This window comes from Euprymna scolopes, chromosome 4 (genome assembly GCF_053919585.1).
Source record: "Euprymna scolopes isolate OS-2025 chromosome 4, ASM5391958v1, whole genome shotgun sequence".
Lineage (NCBI taxonomy): Eukaryota > Metazoa > Mollusca > Cephalopoda > Sepiida > Sepiolidae > Euprymna > Euprymna scolopes.
The window spans coordinates 15885706-15910255 of NC_136485.1; the positions used below are offsets into that span (position 1 = coordinate 15885706).

Genomic DNA, 24550 nt, shown 5'->3' on the forward strand with positions numbered 1-24550 from the left:
GTGAGGGCCACATCATGCCACCTCACATCTTCGAAGTCGGCTTGAAAGTCAACATCAACGTGTACTTGAATGTGCTGAAGTGATATGTGGTAATCCCTTGGTGCAATCAGGTGGCTGCTGGCAGACCCTGGGTATGGCAGCAAGAGTGCTACGACTTTGCACCCTTCTCTCACTGACGACCTCTTCTCCCCGATCTGAACCTGCTGGACTACTTCGTTTGGTCATACGTCGAGAACATCACCAACATGACCTCCCACAACACCAAAGCCAGCCTGATCACCGCCATCCACCAAGTATTTGTTGAGTTCCTGCCGATGTTTGTGGAAAAGGCATGCTCCTAGTTCCGGACCCGTATCAAGACGATGATTGAGACTGAAAGTGGCTACATTTATTAAACGTAAGCTCTACTACATAATCAAGTTACCTGAATTGATTTTCTAAATAAAAGTTTTAAAATAAAGCTGTAATATTGTTTTCTTTAGTGCAACAAATGTATTGTTCTACCCTATATATATATATATATCTTTGGTTTTTCTTTTAGTGAGAGGTACTTATGACTTATGACTTCGTTTTATTATTTGTGTTGGTGGATGTGCGATAATCCTATGTTCTGGCTTTTTCGAATTGTTTAACAACAACAACAAGATAACAAAGTAATACTGTCTAATATCGAAGAAAAAAAGACACAAATTCTTAGCTGCTATCAGTTCACCCCCCCCCCCACCAAAAAAAAAATTAAACACTGCCCTCTCTTCATATTATTACCCTGTCACATATCCACTTACGTATCTTGGTATAACTTGCATTCGACCTTTTAGACGGTCACTTAATTATCCGGATATAATGTCGGTCATTTCTTGTTACCATTTATTCCAAAGAAAATAGGAATCATTCTCGTCATTTTGACATATCATTCTGAAATGAACTTACGAATAATAATCTCTCTCATGCTCTCTTTCTCTCAATCTGCACTGCCTACTTGTGCAAAACTATAATAAATGAACTATTATATAACCATATGCTAACACTGAGGCTGAAACAATTGTATGTGAGCTGTTTTTAATAAAGTATTAATATTTTGAAAATATTTAACTGTATGGGTGTCTGTTCTTTGTCAGGTGGTATTTTTAATATCTTTAGCTCTCTCTCTCCCTCTCTCTCTCTCTCTCTCTCTATATATATATATATATATATATATATATATATATATATATATATGTACTTCAGAATAATTTTTTTATTTAACAATCAGTTGGTATGGAAACCTGTGATTATAATATTTACAAAATATTACTGGCAGTAATATTCTATAAGTTATCCCATCTAAATAAGAATTGCTCGATATGCAAGATAGAGCAAATAAATTAAATTGTTATTGAGTTTCATATCAAAGATTTTTATTATTCTAAGCAAGACAAAGAATACTTTTGAAAATTAATCTCCTTAACCTATAGGGTTTCGATGTCTACCATCTCATCAGAGGAGAGAAAACATTAGCAAATGTTTATAAAGGTGTGTACGCTATTTGCTAAAGTCAGTGAGACATGGAAAGTCAAAGTCAAAATAATTAATTAGAAGTCATGTAGCAAGAGGATTTGAAGAAAAGGATATGAAAATTGTAGATCCAGATTGCGTGGTAAAATCCATGGTGGACGTTCTTTACAGCAGTTGGGTAATAAGATCCAAGTTGTATATTTGGTAATCCGCATAGCTGAGTAGATATCCGAATCGGGAAGTTCTTGTATAAATTTGTTTGTGGGTCCAGCGAAAATAATTCAAAGTCTGGTGGAAGCCTTATCATTAGAAGTCTAAATTATTATTAGTGGGGTGAGGTGTTAGAGGGAGAGGAGGTAGTTGTGAAATGTAAGAAGTAGGGTGAACACATGTGCATATATATCTACATATACATACACACGCACACACACACACATAAATATATATATATATATATACACATAGCAGAATAGATATCTCTTTAAATAAAGTTCAAAGACTGAGATGGTAGACATCGAAACCCTATAGGTTAAGGAGATTAATTTTCAAAAGTATTCTTTGTCTTGCTTAGAATAATAAAAATCTTTGATATGAAACTCAACCACTTCATTTCAATAAGGATTTTTTGAAATTCATTGAATCACAATTTAATATATATATATATATATATATATATATATATATATATATATATATATATATATATATATGTGTGTGTGTGTGTGTGTGTGTGTGTGTGTGTGTGTGTGTTCACTCTTCTTTAAGATTGCATTGTTTTAGGTGTTAAAACACTTCATTAAATAGATATTGAAGCAAAGAACAGAAGTTAAAATAACTTCTGAAAAGGAAAAAAACTGATGCAGATTTTGTGCAAAAGATTATCCCTAAGTTTAATGAAATGTGCGTTAAGTAAAAATAAATTTGATCATCAAATAAAGATTGCAATCTAAGGGAGATAATCTGAAACGAAAATAAAAGCTCAGCTGAACATAATTAGTCCATTTAGTTCAAATCAGAAATGTTAGAAAATGACTTGATTAAATTAATTCAGAAATATTTTTATGTGTCAAAGATGTTATTATGCAACCAAAGTTGAGATCAATAATTTTTCAAGGAATTTGAGCCGGAGTTGAATTTTATTTTAACAACTATTGGTTGGATTTTTTAAAAACCGACTGAATACTTCTGCCTGTGATGTGATATAATTGATTTATGTTTTATGCTTTATGTGTTACCAAATATCAAGTAAATCTAATGAATCTAATCTAATGTTGCTGGAATTTTTCTAATTTTAATAGAGGTTCAAAGAGTTTCATCATGGTCGGATCCAGAGGAAATAGTTGTACCAATTATCAGAATATTGAAAAAATTCTTGAGAAGAAATAAATAAATGGAGTTATTGTAGAATATGACACATTTTCATTCCTTGAGAAAAAGATGAACGAAAGATAAAATTTCTTTTATCCACCTTGTTCCCAATAGGAAGAGTTAAGAAATAGTTACATAAACAGCAAATCACATAGACCGAAATACATGATATAATGCTGATGATAGAAGTTTTAAAAAACGAACTATGACATGGGAATTATTTAAAATTTAAGTTTTATACATTTTTAGAAGTTAATGTAAACATTTACAAATAATCAGTTTCAATTGCCAAACTTAAAACGCCTTTGTGGCTATATCCAAAACATCATAAATTTCATTGGATGTCATGCTAACTTCGTAGACGGACAGCATGAACCATTAACTCAAATAATGGCGTTGAAAAGGTATTCATAGATTCAATTAAACTCAAGATGATCCCTGGTGTGGCACAATATTTTGTTAGTTTGTTAGTCAGACTTCTGTATAAAGTTTATGAACATCATGTTTGGTTTTGGCCTCTTCATTGATCGCAACTATGCAGTAACGTGTAGAATTGCAAATTTTTACCTTCAACATCAAACAGCAATGTTGTTGTTGTTAAGTAAGTCAGAATCGTGTATATTGCTCACAAAGATCGTGCCTCAGGGTCGGCTGGTTTACATGAAGTCCTCCTCGTTGGTTGCAGCTATTTGTCACCCTTCAAATTTGCAGTTTCTTACAAATGACAACGAGAACATCAAAGGCTCAGCAGTTGCATATGCAGTCAGGGAAAGTTTTGTCCAGAACACACTAAGGAATGGCAAAGAAGCAACATTGTCACTTTCATTTCATCTGACATGTGTTTGCTTGCAGAGACAAAGACAACCAGACGACAACGGATCCTGATGCCAATTCCTCCTGGATTTTTTACCAGAGCCATGTTATCCAGGTAGCTCTGATACTACCATCTTGCCACTCCTACTACTATGTGGTGGAGGGCTTATTCTATAGTTAGCATTAGCATTCCTGATTCGTTTTACATCTGAAGTTTGCCAACATCCATAAGTGAAACTGATACTAACTGGAGTTAAACCTAACACACCCAAATCATTAGTTTGCGTCATTATTCACTCGACCACTGTCACATGAAATTGGGGAAGGTTTGGCACAAAACACACAAAGGGATGACACAGAAAGCAACGCTGTCACTAGCATTCTATTGATTTACGGTTCTATACCAGACTCGTCTTTGCTTGCAACATGCAAAGACAACCAGAGGAAAACGGACCCTGGGGTTGAGTCTTCTTGGATTTTTCACCAGTTCTCTTTTAGTCAAGTTGTTCTTATACGGGGGTATTCCAAAAAAATTTGACGGCATTTGGGCAGTTTCTGAGACATTGAGATTAAAAATTTTTTGTACTGCCATGTTTTTTTTGTTTTTATTTTACTCACCTTCACCCCCACACAAGGATTATTGTCACCTGAACGTAAGGGGCTACTAAATGAGACCATACCTAAGAAAGAGGGAACCCACCTTCCTTGCAGCAGCCTTCACAATATCCTCAATGTATTTGTTCCAGTTCATATTTCCTGTGAATGTTAAGCCAAAAAGTTTGAAGGAAGAATTCTCAGGTAGGGAGTTTTTGTCATGGAAATCAGTGGTAAGAAACGCTTCTTGTAATTGTTAAAGGAGAGCAGCTTAGTTTTTGTAGCATTAAATGTTACCATCCATTTATGTCCCTATTCCATTATGGTCTGGAGGTCATTTTCTAAGGATTCTGTCATTGTCTTATCTTAGATTTATGTACATCCATTCTTCCCTCATGCATGTTATAGAGCATTGTATCATCAGCAAATACACCCATCTCGGACACAATATTATCGGGGAGGTTTTTGATGAATATCAGGAATAATAGTGGTCCAAGGATCGACCCCTGAGGCACTCTCGCGTTAATGCTATGCTGCTTGGATGAACGTCCATCAATGACAACCTGGATGGTCGTATTGTCTAAGAAGGATCTAATTATATTTAATATTCGTCTAGTTATGCCATATGATTTAATTTTCATTAGTAGTCCTTCATGCTAGACTTTGTCAAAGGCCTTGGATATGTCGAGGGCTACAGCTCTGGCTTCACCTGTCTTATCCAGCGTATAGTATATGTGTTCAGAGATGACTGTTAAAATATTTGCAATAGAACGACATTGCCTAAATTTGTATTGTTTGTCAGAAAGGAGATTAGCTTTTGCAAGGTGGTGGAAGAGGCGCATCATTGTTTGATCATATATAAAATGGTTGGCGCTGTTTTATAATTTGTCACTGTCCTGTGGGAGACAACTCTTTTACTAAGAGATTCGTTCATTTTTTCATCTCATAATTCAGGACACTAATAATGCTGTCAGTAAGTTTTCATGAACAGTTTACAAAAACATACTTTTATGTGGCGACCACCAGAACACCCTCCGCCCATCCATCGCCCCCCCCCATAATGTAAACAGAATTTTTGTGAAATATTAAACGATTCTTCTGCTCGATTAATGTTACTTATGGAAAAATGGTTAACTAAACTGAAGAAGCACTTGTTAAAACTATACAAGTTCTATAATTGAATACCCCCTCCAAACAAAGAACGAAAAACATAAAAGGATGTTTTTGTAAACTGCTCGTGAAAACTTACTAACAGCTTTATTAGCGTCCTAAATTATGAGATGAAAAATGAACGAATATCTTAGTAAAAAGAGTTATCTCCCTCAGAACAATAACAAATTGTAAAACAGCGCCAAATGGTTAACAGATTTTTCTGTTAATGTTTTTAAAATCGCACAAATGATCTATCTGCCTACCAAAATAGATTTGTAAGAAATTTTTATTTTGTAATGACGTTTTACATATAAAAAAGTTACGTGTAAAAAATACTTTAGATTCTTTAGTGTCTTCTTCAAGTTATCACAAGTTAATTCTCATCATTTCTGTTTGTGGCAGATGGATTATGAGGATTATACGACTTTCTTCCTCAAAACAAAAGGCTGAATTCTATTTTAAAATATCCATTTTCTTTTTTTGTTTAAAAGAGAATCAGTAGTATCAACATTTCCTATATAGAAAAACAAATTTGCATCGATTGAAAAAAATAAAATTTGCATCGATTGTAAAAAATAAAATTTGCATCGATTGTGAAAAACAAAATTTGTATCGATTGTAAAAAATTTGCATCGATTGTAAAAAAATTGCATCGATTGTAAAAAATTTGCATCGATGGTAAAAAAAATGGCATCAATTGTAAAAAAATTGCATCGATGGTAAAAAAAATTGCATCGATTGTAAAAAAATTGCATCAATTGTAAAAAATCAGCAAAAAAAAAAAACCAAAACAAAACAAAAACAAAGAAATTCATTAACTTAAAAAAAAAATTTTTAAGTCGAAATAATTCAAATTTGTTATAAAAATGTGTGCAGACCATTTTTAAATGTAAGCAACAACCAATTTGTAAGAAATGTTTTCTTTATATTTTCATATGGATTAAACACATTGACATGAATATATGTATCTGCTATTTGATCTAATTGAAAACAATTAGTTTCATTAGTATGGAATAATTTATTAAAATGAAATATTTTAAATTTGGGGATTTTTCAGTGGAAAAAATAAAACCAGCAAAAATACCTGGAAACAATCTTATTGTGACGTCATGACGTAAAGGCTGCTCAAGCATGGAAAATTATTTCACAAATGATTTTTACTTTCCAATTTAGAACACATACTCTCCATCTCAATGAGAATGGGGGAGGTGTAAAAAGAGTATTAAAAACGGTATTTTCCACATTAGGTTAAACTAAGCAGAAAAGTGGAAAATTTAATTAAAAGTCCAAAATTAAAGATAGAGCTATACGTTAGAATAGAAAATCGGAAATGAGACATGGCGAAATAGAGAGAAAATTCTTTCTCTTTGGCCGATGAACTGGGCAGATTCTGTAGTCCTTTTTGAAGCACCGTCTTCATTCATCCTCCCATTCCACAGGACAAGTAATGAGCAATATATGTAACTTTGCAGTAATATAAAAAAGTAAGGCAACAAAGAACATGAGTTTGTGAGCAACATTGTTATTGTTCTTGGCATTTATTTCTTTGATTTTGTTACAACATTAAAATTCTAAAGACCCAGAGACTTGCAGAAGTTGAAGTGTTATTAGCAATGACCATTGGTCCTCACTGAAATTTGGATGTCAATAAACCTTCTCAAGATCCTTATACTCTTTAAACACATTCAGTGGAGGTCTGCTTAGAGCTCTACCTCTGAAGTCCTTCCACCCTCCTTGACTCTTCACAATTATTTTGTGTGATATCAGTTGAGACTGACTTTTTGTGGGTGGAGTTTATAAAATTTTTTACAGTTTCAGTTTCCTTGGTTTCATGTAGTGTTTCTTCTATCTTTTTGCTTTATGTTGCAGTTTCCATCTGGTTGCGTAAGTGTTTGTATATCCTGTTGCGACTCTGAGAGACGTCACTTTCCACTGAGCAAACACTTACTACATTTCAACCAGCTGTGTACTACGCCAACTAGAGATATTTTGATATGGACTTGAATCAAAGAATTGGTTCATCATAATGCTATACATCATGTTATGACAAAGTAACCTTTTGCACATTTTTACATTTTCTGTTTTTGTTATTGTGAAGAAGCCAAAAGGTAGAACGCATTCATTAGATAAATAAGTTTATCTTTATATTGACATCATTGATGATATTTTTTATATTGGTTGGGGTTTTATATCTTTATTTTGCTCTTGTGCTGACTAACACTCAGTCTAGCTCAATCCAGTATTTGTATGCGATTCACGGATGGGTGTAGTAGTTTTTTGAGTGTGTTCTACCTAAAATAGGAGTCTCAGGTGGTTTGGCCGTAAACGGCATACCATTTCTTGCATCAATTCAATCACATGCATGGATTCACCAAACACGAGCGTGTGCGGAAAACCAAGAAAAAACTTCTCTTGCATGTGTACGAAGTGACTTGACTACTTGCAACATAACTGGTATAAACCTTATGGATCAGCTCAGATGTAGGACGCTACCTGGTATGGCCTACCTGGGGTCTAGGACATTTGCAGCATCTTAAATACTAAAATCGAATGATGATGATGATGATGATGATGATGATGATCGGTGATTAAAAAAAAAAAGTAAAAGTTTTATGGAATCTAATTTCTTATCAACATTCAATGAAGGTCAATCAATTTAAAAGCAAGAAGTTTAGTAGTGAAAGCATACATTTATTATCTTAGCGATTTTTTTAAACACTGAAAACTCTGGTCATTATCTAGTGGAGTTCAATTTAGCACTTGTATAGGGCTTAGAGTTGGGTGAAGGCGTTTTTTGTATCTCTCAGTGTTCGAAGTTCAAATCAGTATTGATATTGGAAACAATTTCTTAGTCAACTCATGAAAGCTATTTTGATATGGCCTGTGACTTTTTGTGGAAAATTCTATTTCTAATTGCAATTATTTTTATGCCATTTTCGAATTGTTCATTTTAATTGCTTTAGTTTGTTCAAAAATAAATTTAGATTTTTTTGTTTCTGTAAATTGAATTTTGTCACATGATCTCATCCCCAAATATGAGGAAGGATAAAAAACAAATCTCACCTTTGCCATATCCACCAATGTATTTTGATTTTCATTCAACTTCCGTTGGTCCATTTTTACTCTCCGCAAACTGAAAGCATATCACAAGAAATATTTCAGATAAAGATAAAAATTCTCCAAAATTATTTATTTAACAATGTTCGGAGTGAATACCCACCAGTCTTCATCTTTATTTTACTCGTAGCTTATCACATTTGTTGTTATATGTTCATATGAAACAGTTACAAGATTGCTTCCCTGAAGGCGACAATATGATTTCTTCAAATCTAAAGTTAATAAACGCTTGCCATAAACTCCCCTCATTTTAATATATCCTGTCATTATCTGAATTATTTTAGAAGAGAGATGATTGTTTGTATTATTTGGATTAATTAAACTAATGTTCTCATCTTGTGTGTATTTACACGTTTCGCTCGATGTAATCTTGACCTTGTTCAGGTATATAAGTCGCCATGTTTGGTAAAGGGAAAGGGAGGTAACTCTACACTTCTGAGGTTTCGTATTTAGGTTCTAACAGAAAATAAATTTTTTTAAATTATAAATTAAATAAAAATATCAATTAAAACACTAAAGGATATTTTTTCTAAATTATTCATAACAAAAAAAAGAGGAGCTAAAGTTTAATTCGGTCCATTAACCAATCATAAGTTCTTAAAACTTAAATTTACGAAACAAAGTGTGCCGATAAAACATAATTGTTAAAACTATGTGTTGTCTCGTAGTATCTATTTTTAATTCTCATTAGCGAAATATATTTTTGAAAATTTTCATATAGATAGTTTTTAAAAATATATCTATTATCTAATGACTGATATAAAAAAAAAAAAAAAAACGAAAACAAAAAAGGGGGTCTATTCGTTAAATTCTAAGTTTTTTTTTCAAATTTAACACACGTTTAATGGGAGGTAACTGCAATAGGAGTATCTAAGATTATCTCCCTTAAATGTTAATGGACACTTCTCCTAAAAAGATGCAGACAAAAACAAACTTCTAATATATGCTATTATAAGTGTGGAATTCTACACGAGGCCGACTTAGAAGTTAATCATTCTCCAGCATAACTGCTCTTCTCTCCACTGTTCTTCTCTATCTATAATGAATAATAATATCTTCTAAAGTTTTGCTTGATATTTTTCTTGACTTTATAAAAATTTACTTTCAACTAGATCCTAAATATGAAGCTTCTGAAGTGTAGAGTTACACCTTTCCCTTTACCAAACATGCCGACATACACCTGAAGACAGTCGGAGGTTACATCGATCGAAACGTTGTACAAATAACACTCAAGATGAGAACGTTATTTCGATTAATCCAAATAACGAACATCTTTTCATTATATTCAACGTTTGCATACTAATCTTCATCATTCAACTATCCATCTCATTTATCCGTATCCTCATGTGGCTTTTAGCTCTGATAAGTGGCGATCATTAATAAATAAATAAAAATGTGAAACATGAAAAAGAAAGTTGCCTGACATGCAGACAGACAATTTTTATTTTTATATTATTTATCCAGAACAAGAAAATACCAACTTTGTTGATCTTTGTTTTGTATTTTTTATTTTCAGTTGGACATGCACACACACACACACACACACACACACACACACGTATATATACATCCACACACAGACAAGTGTGTATGTGTGTGTGCATTTGTGTGTGTGTGTGTGTGTGTGTGTGTGTGTGTGTGTGTGTGTGTGTGAGTGTGAGACAGACAGCTGCCTTTTACATAATAGATAAAATAAATTCTGAAACATTTTTATTAACCAATTTTTTTTTAAAAAACTCTATTCACCAAGACACATTGCTATTGAGATGTAAGGGGCTACTGTGCTATATGCCAGATTTATAAGTGGGGAGTTGGGCAGCAAAGTGTTCATCCACATTATATTTAAATTTCTGTATGCTGGTACAGTCAAAGAAACAGGGAGCAGGGAGGGAATTCCAAAGTCGAGCAGTTCGAGTGAAGAAGATATTAGAGTAAAAAACTTTCCATCATCAGAGGATCTCTACAGTGAAGGGGTGGGATTTTGCTGCTAGTCGGTGTGTTTACGTTGAAGGGATACAGGTGCATCAAGTTTGTTGGAGCTCATTCCATTGAAGTACTTGCAAAACAAGCACAAAGATGCAACATTGCAGCGATGGGCCAGGAACTGAAGCTTGGTAGACAGTGAGGGACCTATTAGGTTAGAGACTCTGTTTTGTACCCTGTCCAAAAGGCAGAGGCCAGTAGTTGGTGTACATGTTGCTTGAGTAAGGCATTATTTTGTATTTGTGCATCATTGATGACTTGAGCCTGAGTGACTTGAGCCAGTTTTTTCCTTCAACTGCATATGAGTTAAGAAAGTAATTTCTAGAGCATATTGAATTCTACAAGCAGAATACGATAATTGGATATTGACCAGCTGTCATATCAACCTTGATACTTGGCATCAATCCAACAAACAAAGGGCTGACTTGAACCATCGGACCCTTCTTTCTTGGGATAAGGTGTCGTTTAATTTCCTAAGCTGTACCCTCCCAAGCATTACCAGATAAAGTTGGTTTATTGCTAACCGCATGAGATGTCTCTAACTGGGAAGGTTGAGCCTGTTTGTAACTATGTAATGGAAAGCAAGCGAATAGCAACTGATTTACCTATTTGCCCAGATTTTACAGACACCCTATACACAGTATATTGTCTGGAATCAAAGAATTGGTTCACAATAATGCGAAACATGTAAATCATGATATGACAAAGTAACCTTTTCATTTGTGCATTTTTATATTTTCTGTTATTTTTATAATTGTAAAGAAGAAGTCAAAAGGCAGAACATATTCATCGGATATATTTGTCCAAATTTTCCAGACATCTTATACATAGTATACAGCGCTATCTTAAAGCAAAGGAAAGCTAGGACAGTTTTTAATGCTTTATGCAAAGAGGGGGTAATTAGGAGAGTATTCAACCACAAAATAATTTTATAACTTTGGAATACATACAGATAAATATGTTTTGAACCCAACAAACCACTCCCTCTCAGATTTTCCACTTACAAATCACCCTCTCTCATGTTTGTGATATCATAAAAATCTAGATATCTCTAAGACAATGCTTTGCTGAGATTGCCTCAGTTCTCTCTGAACTTTTCAACAAATGTCTTACTGAATCTTGCTTTCCTGACTTCTGTAAAATTGCTTCTGTGGTACCAGTTTATGAGAATTCTGGCCAAAGAAGTGAGTGCGTTCTAATGCAGATATTATCACTGTAATCTCTGAATGTATATATTGCACACTGAATAAGGCAGGGTAGACAAGGTCGGTAGTTCTAGACATATCCAAAATCTTTGACAAGGTATGGCACGATGGTCTTCTCATAAAAATTAAAGCATTTGGTATTACTGGACGAATTCTTAACATAATCAAATTTTTCTTAAATAAGAGAAAAATCCAGGTTGTTCTCGATGTTGTATATTAAAACAACATCATATAGATGCAGGTGTGCACCAGGGTAGGATTCTTCCTCTTATTCATAAATGACCTCTGATAAAATTGTCTCTGAGATGAGTATATTTGCTGATGATACCATGCTCTATAACTGACACGACAAATGAACACAAATCTAAGAAAATGGCAGAAATCTTAGAGCAAGATCTGCAATCTATAGTGGAATAGGGGACATGAACTAATGGTAACATTCAATGCTGCCAAGACAAAACTTCTTTCCTTTAATAACGACCACTGATAGCCAAGGCAAATGATACACTGCCTGAAAGCTCTTCGTTCAAACTTCTCGGCATACCATTCAATGGTAATATAAATTGGAACAGTTGCATTGAAGACATTATCAAGGCTGTTGCAAAAAAGATGGACTCTCTCTACTGTGCTAGAAAGTTACTTACGTCTGAGAGTATCCTGTACCTCTACAAGATCACCATTCGTCCATGCATGAAGTACCGTTACAACATTTGAGTTGGTGCATCTCTGCCACTAGTCTCTCACTCCTAGACAGGGTTCAACCTAATAGGTCGCACACTATCGACCAAACTCCAACTTCTGTCCCATCGACAAAATGTTTCATTCCTGTGCCTGTTTTACAAGCATTTTAATGGACTGTGCTCCAACTACCTTCAAGCATACCATTGATTAACTCCACAAGCAGTAAAATCCCACCCCTACACTCGTAGATACCGGAAAACCTTTTACTCAAATAGTTTCTTCCTTCAAACTACTAGACTTTGGAATCCACTCCCGGGTCCCTGCTTCCATGACTGTACTGACATGCAGAAGTTCAAGTGTAATATTAATAGAAATCTCACTGCTCAACTCCCTACATAGTATCACTGCAAATTTGGTCCCAAATAGTAGCTCATTATGTAAAAGTGGCACGATGTATTGTTCGTGGTAAAAAAATAATAAAAAACAAACAAAAAATCATGACACAACTATGAATGGAAATCAAATTTTTGGTGGGGCAGGAGGGCATGAAAAGTGTCAATAAAATAATTTTATTTTGTAAAGATGAAAACATAGAAACAACTATGATCGAAAATATTTTTTTTTTAGATGTGAATTTTTTTCCTGCTAACGAAAACATCCCTGCTGACAGTTAAATACTAATTAGGTTGGTTGGTTGGTTGTTTTTGTTTTACGGCATATCCACCCTTTTCGGGTTATTTAATGCCGAATCCAAAGATTTTAAAGAAAAATTTTTTTAATAGAATATATTTATTGTTTTCACGTCGGTTTCTATTTAACTCATAATTAGGACCCTAACAGGTACTACCACTCCGGGTCAGAGTGGACCTGGTAGCAATGGTAATTAAAGAGTGGCTCCACACTCCCCAAAGCCCACAAGCTGGGGCCTCACCACTGGATATAGTTTAAGGTCATATCCAGGACCTAAAACTAATTAGGTATAACACAAATATTAACTCATTCCCCAATCTCTGCAATAGATCTTTGTTTATATTTCTAATACTCGAAGATTAATTTCAGAGCTTATTTTTTCATACTAATAAATATTCAGTTACCAAGGCCAAAAGCCATTCGAGGGTAAGGGTTAACAATATTGTCTGTTGGATGATGAACAATACTACTAAAGGATTGAAAACAATGGACTTAATAAACAAAATTTGATTACTTATTATTTAAGAAGAACGCTTGATAAATATTTGTCGTGATTGAAGCATGACCATGTTGTAGTCTGCAGGGAAGCAGCCCTGTAGTAATGGAAATAATGATAGAGCAGAGAAAGACTCTTCTGTAAGAAAGAGGCTGAAGGGAAAAGAAGAGATAATACCTCACTAGATTTCAAATTCGAATTTGTACACTATCAAGGCAAGAAAGGGTTGGATTCTCTGAATGGCTCTTCTCCAGGTGTGGTAGTAGTATTCGACCTTAGGATGTATCTGACTCTTACATAGGTAGAGAATTGGTTCAGAAGTTAGGTATTTTCTGGAGCAGTGGAATGATCCAACCAATTTTCTCAGTGACTTTAACAACAGATGTGATGTTGATTTTCTATATCAGGTCTGGAGTGAACATCTGTGTCTCGCTTGATCTGCTTTATGCCACACAGACTTTCATGCATGCGTGGTCAGTTTGTAGACAAGGGAGGACAGAATCAATAATCAATTGATGAAATCGGCTTTGCAGACAATGGAAACACTTTTTCACTTTTAATATTAATGAATCGTCACAAATCTATTAAAACTGTTTATAAAGAAAATGTTCAAAAGGTCATTTCATTATCTTTCAAAAATATTTTCACACACCCATGTGTTTTACAACGTTCTGCCATATAACATGTTCTTTTTAAAAGTCTCTCTCCCTGCCATCTTATGCCGGCCATAGCCAGCACTTTCTTGCCCTCGCTTTCACACGTCAATCTTCCCCAGCGCCCAGCATGCACTTTACTCCTTCTTTTTGCTCGACCACGTGCTGTCCTTTTTTCTGCCTTTTTTTCGTGCTTCCCGTGACGTCAACATGTGCACACTTGCTTAATTTGCATACGTGCAAAGACGGTTCCTTCTGGTAATATTTTCGTCAGTCAGCTATCCTACGACTGCTGCTGATTTTCAGACATATGCACCATATGCGCTATGTTACCATAAGAGCGTACCACCAACATATTTTAAGGGTGATGATAAAATTAAACTGAAAAGTAAAGATATTACATTTAAAGTCTATTAAAGGAAGTAAATAACTGGGTGAATCAAAAGAATAGGCGACTCGAAGTCTGCAGCAAACGGTGTCAGATAAAAAGTTTGCATTGATTTAAAAATGTTCCACTTACTAAACCGGACTTCCTGTCTTAGTTTAAAATAAGTAATAAAATTTGTGTTTAAGAAAATATATAAAAGTTTTGTACACATTTTTATTTTTAAAAATATCAGGTTTGTATTACAATCCACAGATATAGGAAGAAGTTGTCAAAAAACAAATATATAACAAATAAATGTTATCAAAGGCAAGATAAGTTACTTTTCTACCTAACTGACTAAGTTTTTAGTGATTTTTATTTTAATGTAAAAAAATAAATAAAACAAGATGGTGGTAGTAACCCAAGCAATAAATTTCACAGTAACTTTATTGGATGGCTTTCTACCACCATTTTGTTTTATTTCTTATTTTGAGGTGATTATCAAGTCTTCAAAGACATTGTTGCCATTTTTTCTTGTTCTTCGGTAGGGCTTAATATTACTCGTTTTTCAACCCGAATAAACATTTTACATTAACTAAAAACACTAAAAATCTATCCAGTTAGGTAGAAAAGTAACTTCTCTTGCCTTTGATAACATTTGTTAAATATTTTACTTTTGACAACTTTTTTGTACCTCTGTGGATTGTAATACAAAACCAAAATATCTTTTATTAATTTAACTTTCACAAGTAAGTTAAAAGCTAGCAAGGAGTCTGGTGTTAGTACCGAAAGTATACAGCACTGGTACAATTTCAGATTTGTACAGTGTTATTGATTGACAATGCTATTGAGATATGTGATCCGAGTAAAACTGTGAAAATCGATGAAAGTAAATTCAGGCATTGTAAATATAATCACGGGAAATATAAAGAAGTTCGATGAATTCTGCAGAAAATATAAAGATACTTTTAGAAAAAAAAAATTGTTATACTAAAAGAAAATTAAAAACTGTGAAGCCATTTTATTCTATTTTTCAAAAACTAAAAATAAAGAAATCATAAAGTATTTTTTATAACACTAAAAACAAATTAAAAACAATGAAACACTAACATTTTATTTATTATTTTACACCCAAAATAATCAAGTATTGCTTATTTTTTATAAGAGATATTTTTAAAACAATAATGTGTACAGAACTTTTACATTTTTATAAAAGAAATGATTGATTAGATTAATATTTGTGGTTAACCTTTATCAGAGTCACAGAAACAGCAATACGCAGATGTGTTTGATATTAAGTTGCTTATAACAGGCCCTAAGACAAAATGGTTTTTTTTCTAAGAATATACAGAGCGGTGAGAAAGGGGAGATAACTCTCACATACGGGGAATAACAAATTGTGGTTTTGTTACCTGTGGATGGCTTGTAAAAATTTTCTTTGATGGCTTCGTACTCTGCTGGCATTCACCTTTTTGACAAGTTTTGTATACTTATAGATAAGCCACGTCTCTCTTAATACATTAGCTGCTGCATTTTTAAGCTGAAATTAGAGAAAAATCAAACTGATTAGATTATAAGAAGTTATCAAAAAAGCTTGTTACATGTAAGCATATGGAAATATTGCACAGAATTAATATTCATTTCGAGTTAATTAACTTTATATAATATATATATATATATATATATATATATATATATATAAAAGTTTAGTGGTTAAAGTGAAATTCTGAAAATCAAAATCTAAACACATATATTCGAGTTAAGAATTTATTGTTTGACAAAAGGGATATATAGAAGGGGGTTATGTTAATTTCCTTAATCCATGGATTTTCAATAAAGGCTCATATCAGAGGAAATGAAATGCGGTTAGCAAAATGTTCAGCTGTGAATAGACACATATTTTGCTTTTCAGCACAAATATTGAAAAAGTTTTTTGGGTGGTGAATAATAATTATATGAGAATAATTATAGGAAAAGGAATTTCATACAACCTAGGCAGTCCATTATCGGAAGGAGTACGAAATCTTCCGGGGTATTATTGCCAGGTAGGCAGAATATTGGCCCAGGAGAGAAGGCAGTAATCCCATATAACAAGAATGCATGGTTGTTCCATACTGATTTTCCGAAGGGTATACGGAGCGGTCATATTCGTTGGTGAGTTGAATATGTTTTGGTAGATGTGATCCAAAGTCTTTTTAGGTGTTGAAACAGTATATCAGATATTGGATGAATGTTCGATTCCATTGCTCCATGGATGGTGATGGAGTTTGAATGTTGAGTTATATATGCACATCTATGGTGCGATGGACCTCGAAAATCAATGGCCTGTGTTGAAAAGTATTCGGAGAGATGTTTATTCGATCCGATGTGTTAGACGATTAGCTGCTGATATGGACGGAATTCCTGGTATTCTGCTGGTCAGCTTTCTTTTCTACTTTTTGGCTAGGATAACCCTGAAAGTATTACCTCAAGTAATATCTATCAGGATATTTCACCTGATTTTTAATTTGTGTCTTATCTCGCTTATAATATATATAAATATATATATATATATATATATATATATATATATATATATATATATATATATATATATATATATATATATATATTAGGTTGAGCATATTGGAAAGTGATATAAAAATTACCACTAGCATATTAAACGATGCTCTTTGTGTAAACAAATGAAGCTTCGGTATTTGGACAGTGTCAAAACACTGTTAATTCACTACCCGCATAGCAGCAGCTGAATAGCGCAATGGTTAGGCTCTGATTGCCATTTAAGCACTCGGGTTTCGATCCTGGCTTGAGGAGTTGCTTGCCTAGCCGCACTGATGAACTGTGAAACAGCAAAACAGTGCTGTATGTGGATGACTATATACATATACATATATATATATATATATATATATATATATATATATATATATATATATATATATATATATATATATTCTAAAATAACTATAATTTATTCAAATGCTGTAATATGTTTTTCAATTTTTGTGCTTATGTTACTTAATGTATGGTAATTAAATATATGCTTTTTTTTGTTTTGTTTCAGATCTGCTATATGAATTTGGTTTTACCCTTGAAGGGAGAATACATGAAATTATTAGTTCCATCCTGCAAGAGTTTCTTGTGAAATCAGTTGATGCGGCTTATGGTCAACTTGAAAAGCTAGTGGCGAATGTTGGTTTCTGTACTGAATTTTAAATAAAAGTCCATGTAATATATCTATTTCTGATATTCATTAATTAGAGAAATTATACTTCAATAATTAACATATTTTTGAAGTATATTCTAAAATAATTAACATATTACGCTAACTAATTAACTAAATAATTAACAGAGTACGCTAACGGAAATAATTTATTACACGGACGTCCCCCCTTTTTAAAATTCATCATTCAAAGAGGTGAAAAACTATAGCAAACATATATATGAGTACTTTAACCATAGTTCCTGATTTCAAAAGGCGAAAAATTAAAAGATACATCTGCCTTACTTTTAATGCTAGGTTCATTTATGGTGTCTTTTAAATTTAATAAAACCCCTCAAAATTTGCTGACGAGGAGACCTTACCTATTTAAAAAACTATATGTAATAATTATTGTTCGTAACTGGATGTCTACCACAATAAAAAGCACTGTTTTCCGACACGATCGTACAGATAATTGATTTTGTTGTTGTTCCTTCTTATGAAACGGATTTTTAATTTAATTATAATTTGATTTTTTTAAATTTTAAATTATCAATCACATTACTTAATATATATATATATATATATATATATATATAAATATATATATATATATATATATATATATATATATATATATATATATATATATATATCTCTGTAATGCTTGCTTGCTTTATTTTGTCCTTTAGTCCTCAAACTCTATTAGTGATGGGATGATTCCAATATTGTTTCCGGTTCCGATACAATTACAGATTCTGTGCAAAATTCCCGATTCTGATACAATTACCAGTTCCGATAGTTATTTTTCCCGATTACCATAAAAACATATGTGAAATGTGTATATATTTTCTCAAACGTAAACACACACTTTTGGAAGAAGGTGGTTTATAAATTTTAGTTTTACTGGTAGTTTAAATATTTATTATTTTATCATTACTACTAGTAGTAAAAGATTTTTAAACAAAATAAAATTAAAAAAATAATAATTAAAGGAATCGTTTTTGGCATTGGAAAATGACTGCAAATTTTTCCGATTCTGATACCGATTTCAATACACCCAAACGTTCTGATTTTTCCGGTTCCTGAATCTGATTCCAATTAATCGTCCCAACACTGATATATATATATATATTAAAAAATTAAAATATTACGAGGAGATAAACCGGGTCCTGAAAAGAGACATATCTTCTATCCCAACCATAATCAATGGACCCAAAGTAATTGCCTCAGCATCTGACAAATCCAAACTCTTTGCTGAAAAATTTGCAGCAAATTCTTATCCTCCTCCCCCCATATTTCTTCCTGTGACTGAAGACACGCGGTACAACATATCTATATCTGTATGTGATAGTGCCAAGCTTAACAAAAACCTTGATTCCAGTAAAGTAACTTGCCCTGACGGCATCCCATCGATAGTGCTCAAAAAGCTTCAACCGGAACTAGCTCCAACATTTACAAAGCTGTTTAAACGTTGCCTTAAGGAGAAATGCTTCCTAATACCTTGGAAAACTTCATCAGTCTGCCCTGTATTTAAACATTCTGGAGATCGGTCATCTATCTCTCAGTACAGATCAATCAGTCGCCTGTGCACCATGAGTAAGTTGCTGGAATCTATGATAAATAGAGAAGAGGTCAACCACCTCAGCAAAAATAACCTACTCCATTCAGCTTGATCTACAGCTGATGTGCTAACTGTAATATCACATAGGATTAGAGAATATCTTGACAAGGGGGTTTTGTTTCTAGAGCAATACCTCTTGATATATCAAAGGCTTTTAACAGGGTATGGCATAAAGGTCTACTTCACAAGATTTTCAGCTACTGATTAGCTGGAAATATCATGTCAGTTATTAAATCCTTTCTCTCTGATAATTTTATGAGAGTAGTGGTTGATGGTCAGAAATCAGAAGCTTACAGTATAAATGCTGGAGTCCCCCAGGGGTCCATCCTGGGCCCAACCCTTATCTTAGTATTAATATTGGCATCCCTCATTCTTAGATCATGTGTAGACATTTACACAGACGACACTACCTACTATGGCAACACTTCAAAGGCCAGCAATGACCACGATCCTTCTGATTCTCTCTCTTCTGAGCATGAACACATAAATGGAGGAAAAAATGTGACTGGTTAATTTTGATAAACCAAGCTTCCTTCTTTCCATCATCATCATTCTGACCTCCATCCGGCCCAAATTTAAATGAATGATTCTCGTCTTGGGGAAGTATAATGTTTTAGAAAAATTTCGTCTTCATATCTATTGACGAATGAACTCAGAATGTGTATAAGAAAGAGAGTTAGGCTTAAGATGGATCTTTGAGGCATGCTAGCATTGATACTCTGAGCTTTGGACAACTACTTGTAAAAAACCTATAGAGGAGAAAAGATTTGATGGTTGAAAAGACATTTCCAGATATTCCACAGCAGAAAATCTTGTGAAGTAGGCTTTTATGCCAAATCCAACTGAATACTTTTAATATTTCAAGAGCGGTTACTCTAGAGAGGAAACCCAGTCAGTATATCAGCTGTAGATCTTGCAGGATGGAAACTATATTGCTTTTTTTCAAACATTCTATCTCCACAGCTTTTCATTTAATGATATATCGTATATTTTTTCAGTATATATATATATATATATATATATATATATATATATTGTTAGAATGATACAAAAGTACAATTCAAGAGGAGTGATTCTTTATTTCTTTGGGCAAAGTTGCCTCCCCTTGTCCGAGTCCTCGACTTTAAATTCTCGTGACTTCTCACCGGAAGTAGACAATGGAGGGAAAAGAATGACTTTCAAAATGGAGAAATGAGCATCATTCGCCCTCATTTCAGTTATCATACTTGGACTTCTAATCATGTATTATTTTGAATTGTGTGTGTGTGTGTCTCCATAATAAACGTGGATCGTCATGTAACAGCGAGTGATTTTCTTATTTGTTCATAATTATTCCATGGGCTATTTCCTTTCATCATGTGCTGCAAGCATAACCATGCGAAAGCTGGACACCCTGCGGTAAGATATTTTACGTTATGTTGATCCTATCACATCCCACTATATATATATATATATATATATATATATATATATATATATATATATATATATATCCTGACCGCCAGTAATCATGACTCCTTGCACTGATAATTCCCAAAAGGATGAAATACTAGTGCCTGTAGGTATTAAAAAAATAATTATAGTAATAATTATGTCTGCCTCTTTAAGAACTTGGTTCTTATTGTTAAGCACTTTACATTGAAATGAAATAAGTTGGTCACTTAAACCCACGTGTGCAGATCATGATGTTTAAATTACTCTTGGCCTTCTTGAATGACATTTACACATTATATAAATGTTTATTTCAACTATATTCTTGCTGCAATTAATGTTGGCCAAGCGGTTTGTTTCTTACTAATGGAGCCAGAGATGGCTTCATGGCTAGGTTTGTATCTCCCGACCAGCAGTAATCGTGATTCCCTGTACTGATGATTCCCAAAACGATGAAACACTAGTGTCTGTAGGTATTAAAAAAATAATTATAGTAATAACTATATACATATATAATAATGTGATAATATGTATGTAATGATAGCGCTGCTCTTTCGTTTCAGTAACTTTTATATAGACTCTTTCGTTCCGGTTTCGTGATCTAACTTTTGTATGCACTCACGCATACGCATAGCAACTAATCAATAAAGCGGGGCGCCATTATTCAGTTTCCTTCTTACCAACCAAACACACGTGTTCCAATCAACCCTGTCATCGTAGAATTGACCAATACCATGTCATTGAACTTTCTTGCGTGTTCCGAGACAGAACCACTTAGAACTATACTCATGTACTGGTGAACACAGCATGACATGGTGGCAGTGGTGGGATTATGTGGCATGGTACATTGGGGTTGACAACCAGCTTGTGAGTGTTCCGAAATTCACCAATACGGTCAAATCTCTCAGGGTATAGATGCATTAGGTCAGCTACACTATTGATGGTTTGGTGTTGGGCTGAGATGGCACAGTTCATTGTCACTACCTTAAGAGCCACTGATGTTGGCACATGGCAAGCAAGTTAAACTTATTATAATAGGCTCTAAATATTCCAACCACACACTCGAAAACTTTTCATTACATTTCAGCTGTTTTCAACAGCGCTTAGTATTGTGTCAGTCCATCCTTTGATTCCAATTTCTCCTAATCTTTTTTTCAGTTTTTTCACAACTGTTCTTAGACTTTTAAAATTATTGATATTATTGTAGTTTTCTTTATATTCCATATTTCCCTTCCACTCTTTGGTAATTCCATGTATTTGCTTAATTTTTTTCTCTTCTTGATCTTCACTCTATGGATGGTAAAATCTATTTTGCAGCTAATATCATGCCTTCTTTAATAAGTTTGTCAGTTTGTGCGTTTATGTCCCAAAGGATTTTATACATTTTATTTTTCCAATCTTGGTTTCAGTTTGTGCCTTTACCATTTGCCTAGATGGTTAAACTGCAGTGGTTTGCTACATTCACTTATGATGTGGTTTACTTTTTCGTTTCTTTGTCAACAATGTCTAAATTTATTATTTTGCTTGGTCTTGTATATCTTCACTTTCATGTAGTTCGTTCTTGTGTAGTTTTGTTCAGCTGTCAGTAACAATTCTGTTTCTCTATTCCAGTGTCCTTTTCCTAGCTATGTCTATGTATTTTTATGCATTATTTCATTGTTCACTCTTCTAAATCGTCCATTTTGCTTTTCTCACTTCTGTTATTGTTCATCTTATGCTATACAGTTTGTAGACGTAAAACAGTCAAGGCAGCCAGTTCAGGGGAATGTCGATGAAAACATAGGAGGAAGTGATAAAAATGGATCTAAGAAAAAGAGGGATAATAGAAACCTGGTCAGAGATAGGCTACTTTGGAACTTGATTTTGTAAAGCCGTCCACTACATGCCAGCATGTAAAACGGATGTTAAACTGATAATGATGATGATGATGACGACGACGACGACGATGATGATGATGATGATGATGATTTTTCTAGTCTTTTCATCGCATTATTCATGCATTTTCCAACACATATTAGTTCTCTTTTCCGTCCTATCTTTTTATGTAAAGTCGCTCAGTATAATCCAGTGTATTATGCATCGTCAACAGTTTCCTGCTTCTTTGATCGAGATATGGTTGGCTACTGACTTGTCCAGCCTATGAAGGGTCCAGATTATATCTTATTAAGGATACTACTTAATTATTTATTCCTTTTATTATATAGCATAATCATGTTGACACACTGATTCTCACTGGATCATCGAAGTTAAGCAACATTAAACCTGGTCAGTACTAAATGGGTGACCATTTGGGATTTCCAGGTGCTGTATGTGCTCTCTCCGCTTATCTCGGCATTGTTTCCAGTCGTCCTGGACTTCTCCTTGCCACGGCTCAAATAGTGCCGATTCAGGAGAGATGTGGTTGAGGATTGTGCAATCCTTTCCTCACAATTTCACATGCAGCTGCCTTTGTATGGGGTATCCTTTGTCTTTCGAAACTGAACGGAGGCTATTAATTCCTTTTATTAGATTTCTACTATATCATGTAGTTTCAAGGGTTTTTTTTTGTCCTCATTCTTTTCTAATAATGTTTTGAGTTGATGGTGCTCATTTCTAGAATGTCCAGATATTTACAGTTATCGCATTCACAAGTAGTTTAATCGCATCTCAATTGAGCAGTTCTATTATCATTATGTACTTACTAGGAGTTCTCATGCAGGCCATCATCACAGATTACTTACTGGCAACAACCGGTGGTGTCCCCTGAAGTTTGGGTGATCATAAGTAAATCTTGCCACATTTCCAGTATTCTCCAGTTCTTCTGATGACCTTTGCAAATGACTTTATGTTTTCTTAACATACGCTTGCTATTGACTTGTTGTTGGAAACGACCATTTGTCTTCACTACATTTGGGTAACAATAAGCTTCTCTAATGTACTCATCCAGTGGAGGTCTGGCCAGTGCTTTTCCTCCTTTACTATTCATGCCTATTTTGTGTGGTATCAGTCGAGACTGATATTATTATTATTATTATTATTATTATTATTATTTTCATAATATGGCTTATTACCAGTTACTGCACGATGATGACAATAGGTGATGTTCTCTGAAGTCTGCAAGAAAACAAGCTTCTCCAGTATCGCAACACTTTTTTCATCTTTTAGTAAACATTGTAAATCCCTTTTTGTTATTGCAATAATCATTTAATATTGATTTCTTGCTGATATACCACATTGGTTTTCCATGGAATCTGAGTGGCAATAAACATCATTAGAATTTCAGTACTTTAAATGCCCTTCAAATAGAGGTCTGGATAGTGCTCTCTCTCCTAGGTCTTTCCATTCTCCTTGACTCTTCATGAGTATTTCATGTGGTATCAACCAGTACTAATGCCACTATGTTGTTTTGGGGGCAGGTATGTGCCAGATTATATAATTATTTCGTTGTGCGTTGTAAAGAAACTATAAACTTAATAATTTATTTTTATTTTATGAATAATAAATAAAATAAGGAAAAATGGCTTCCAAGTTTTTCAGTGGTATGTCTATATTTCTTGTATTAAAATTAACAAATAATGTGTGTTCTAAAAAGAGATTTCTAAAATCATTTTCAATAACTCAAATCAAATCAAATTTATTGACAAAAAATATCAAAGTTCAATCAACCATATGGAAAGATAAGATGTTTACATCTATATAAA

General features: G+C 33.7%; 1 protein-coding gene across 2 annotated transcripts in view; it reads right to left on the reverse strand.

The window, feature by feature from the left end:
• The window catches only part of LOC145266837 (uncharacterized), a 791045-nt gene that overhangs the window by 80127 nt on the left and 686368 nt on the right, over positions 1-24550 (reverse strand). For both annotated transcript variants that reach the window (XM_080122656.1, XM_080122655.1), the window contains exons 6-7: positions 16026-16153; positions 8485-8554 (exon numbers count right to left, since the gene is read on the reverse strand). In XM_080122656.1, coding sequence (XP_079978782.1) covers positions 8485-8554; positions 16026-16153 — 198 coding nt within the window. The remainder of the gene's footprint in view (positions 1-8484; positions 8555-16025; positions 16154-24550) is intronic.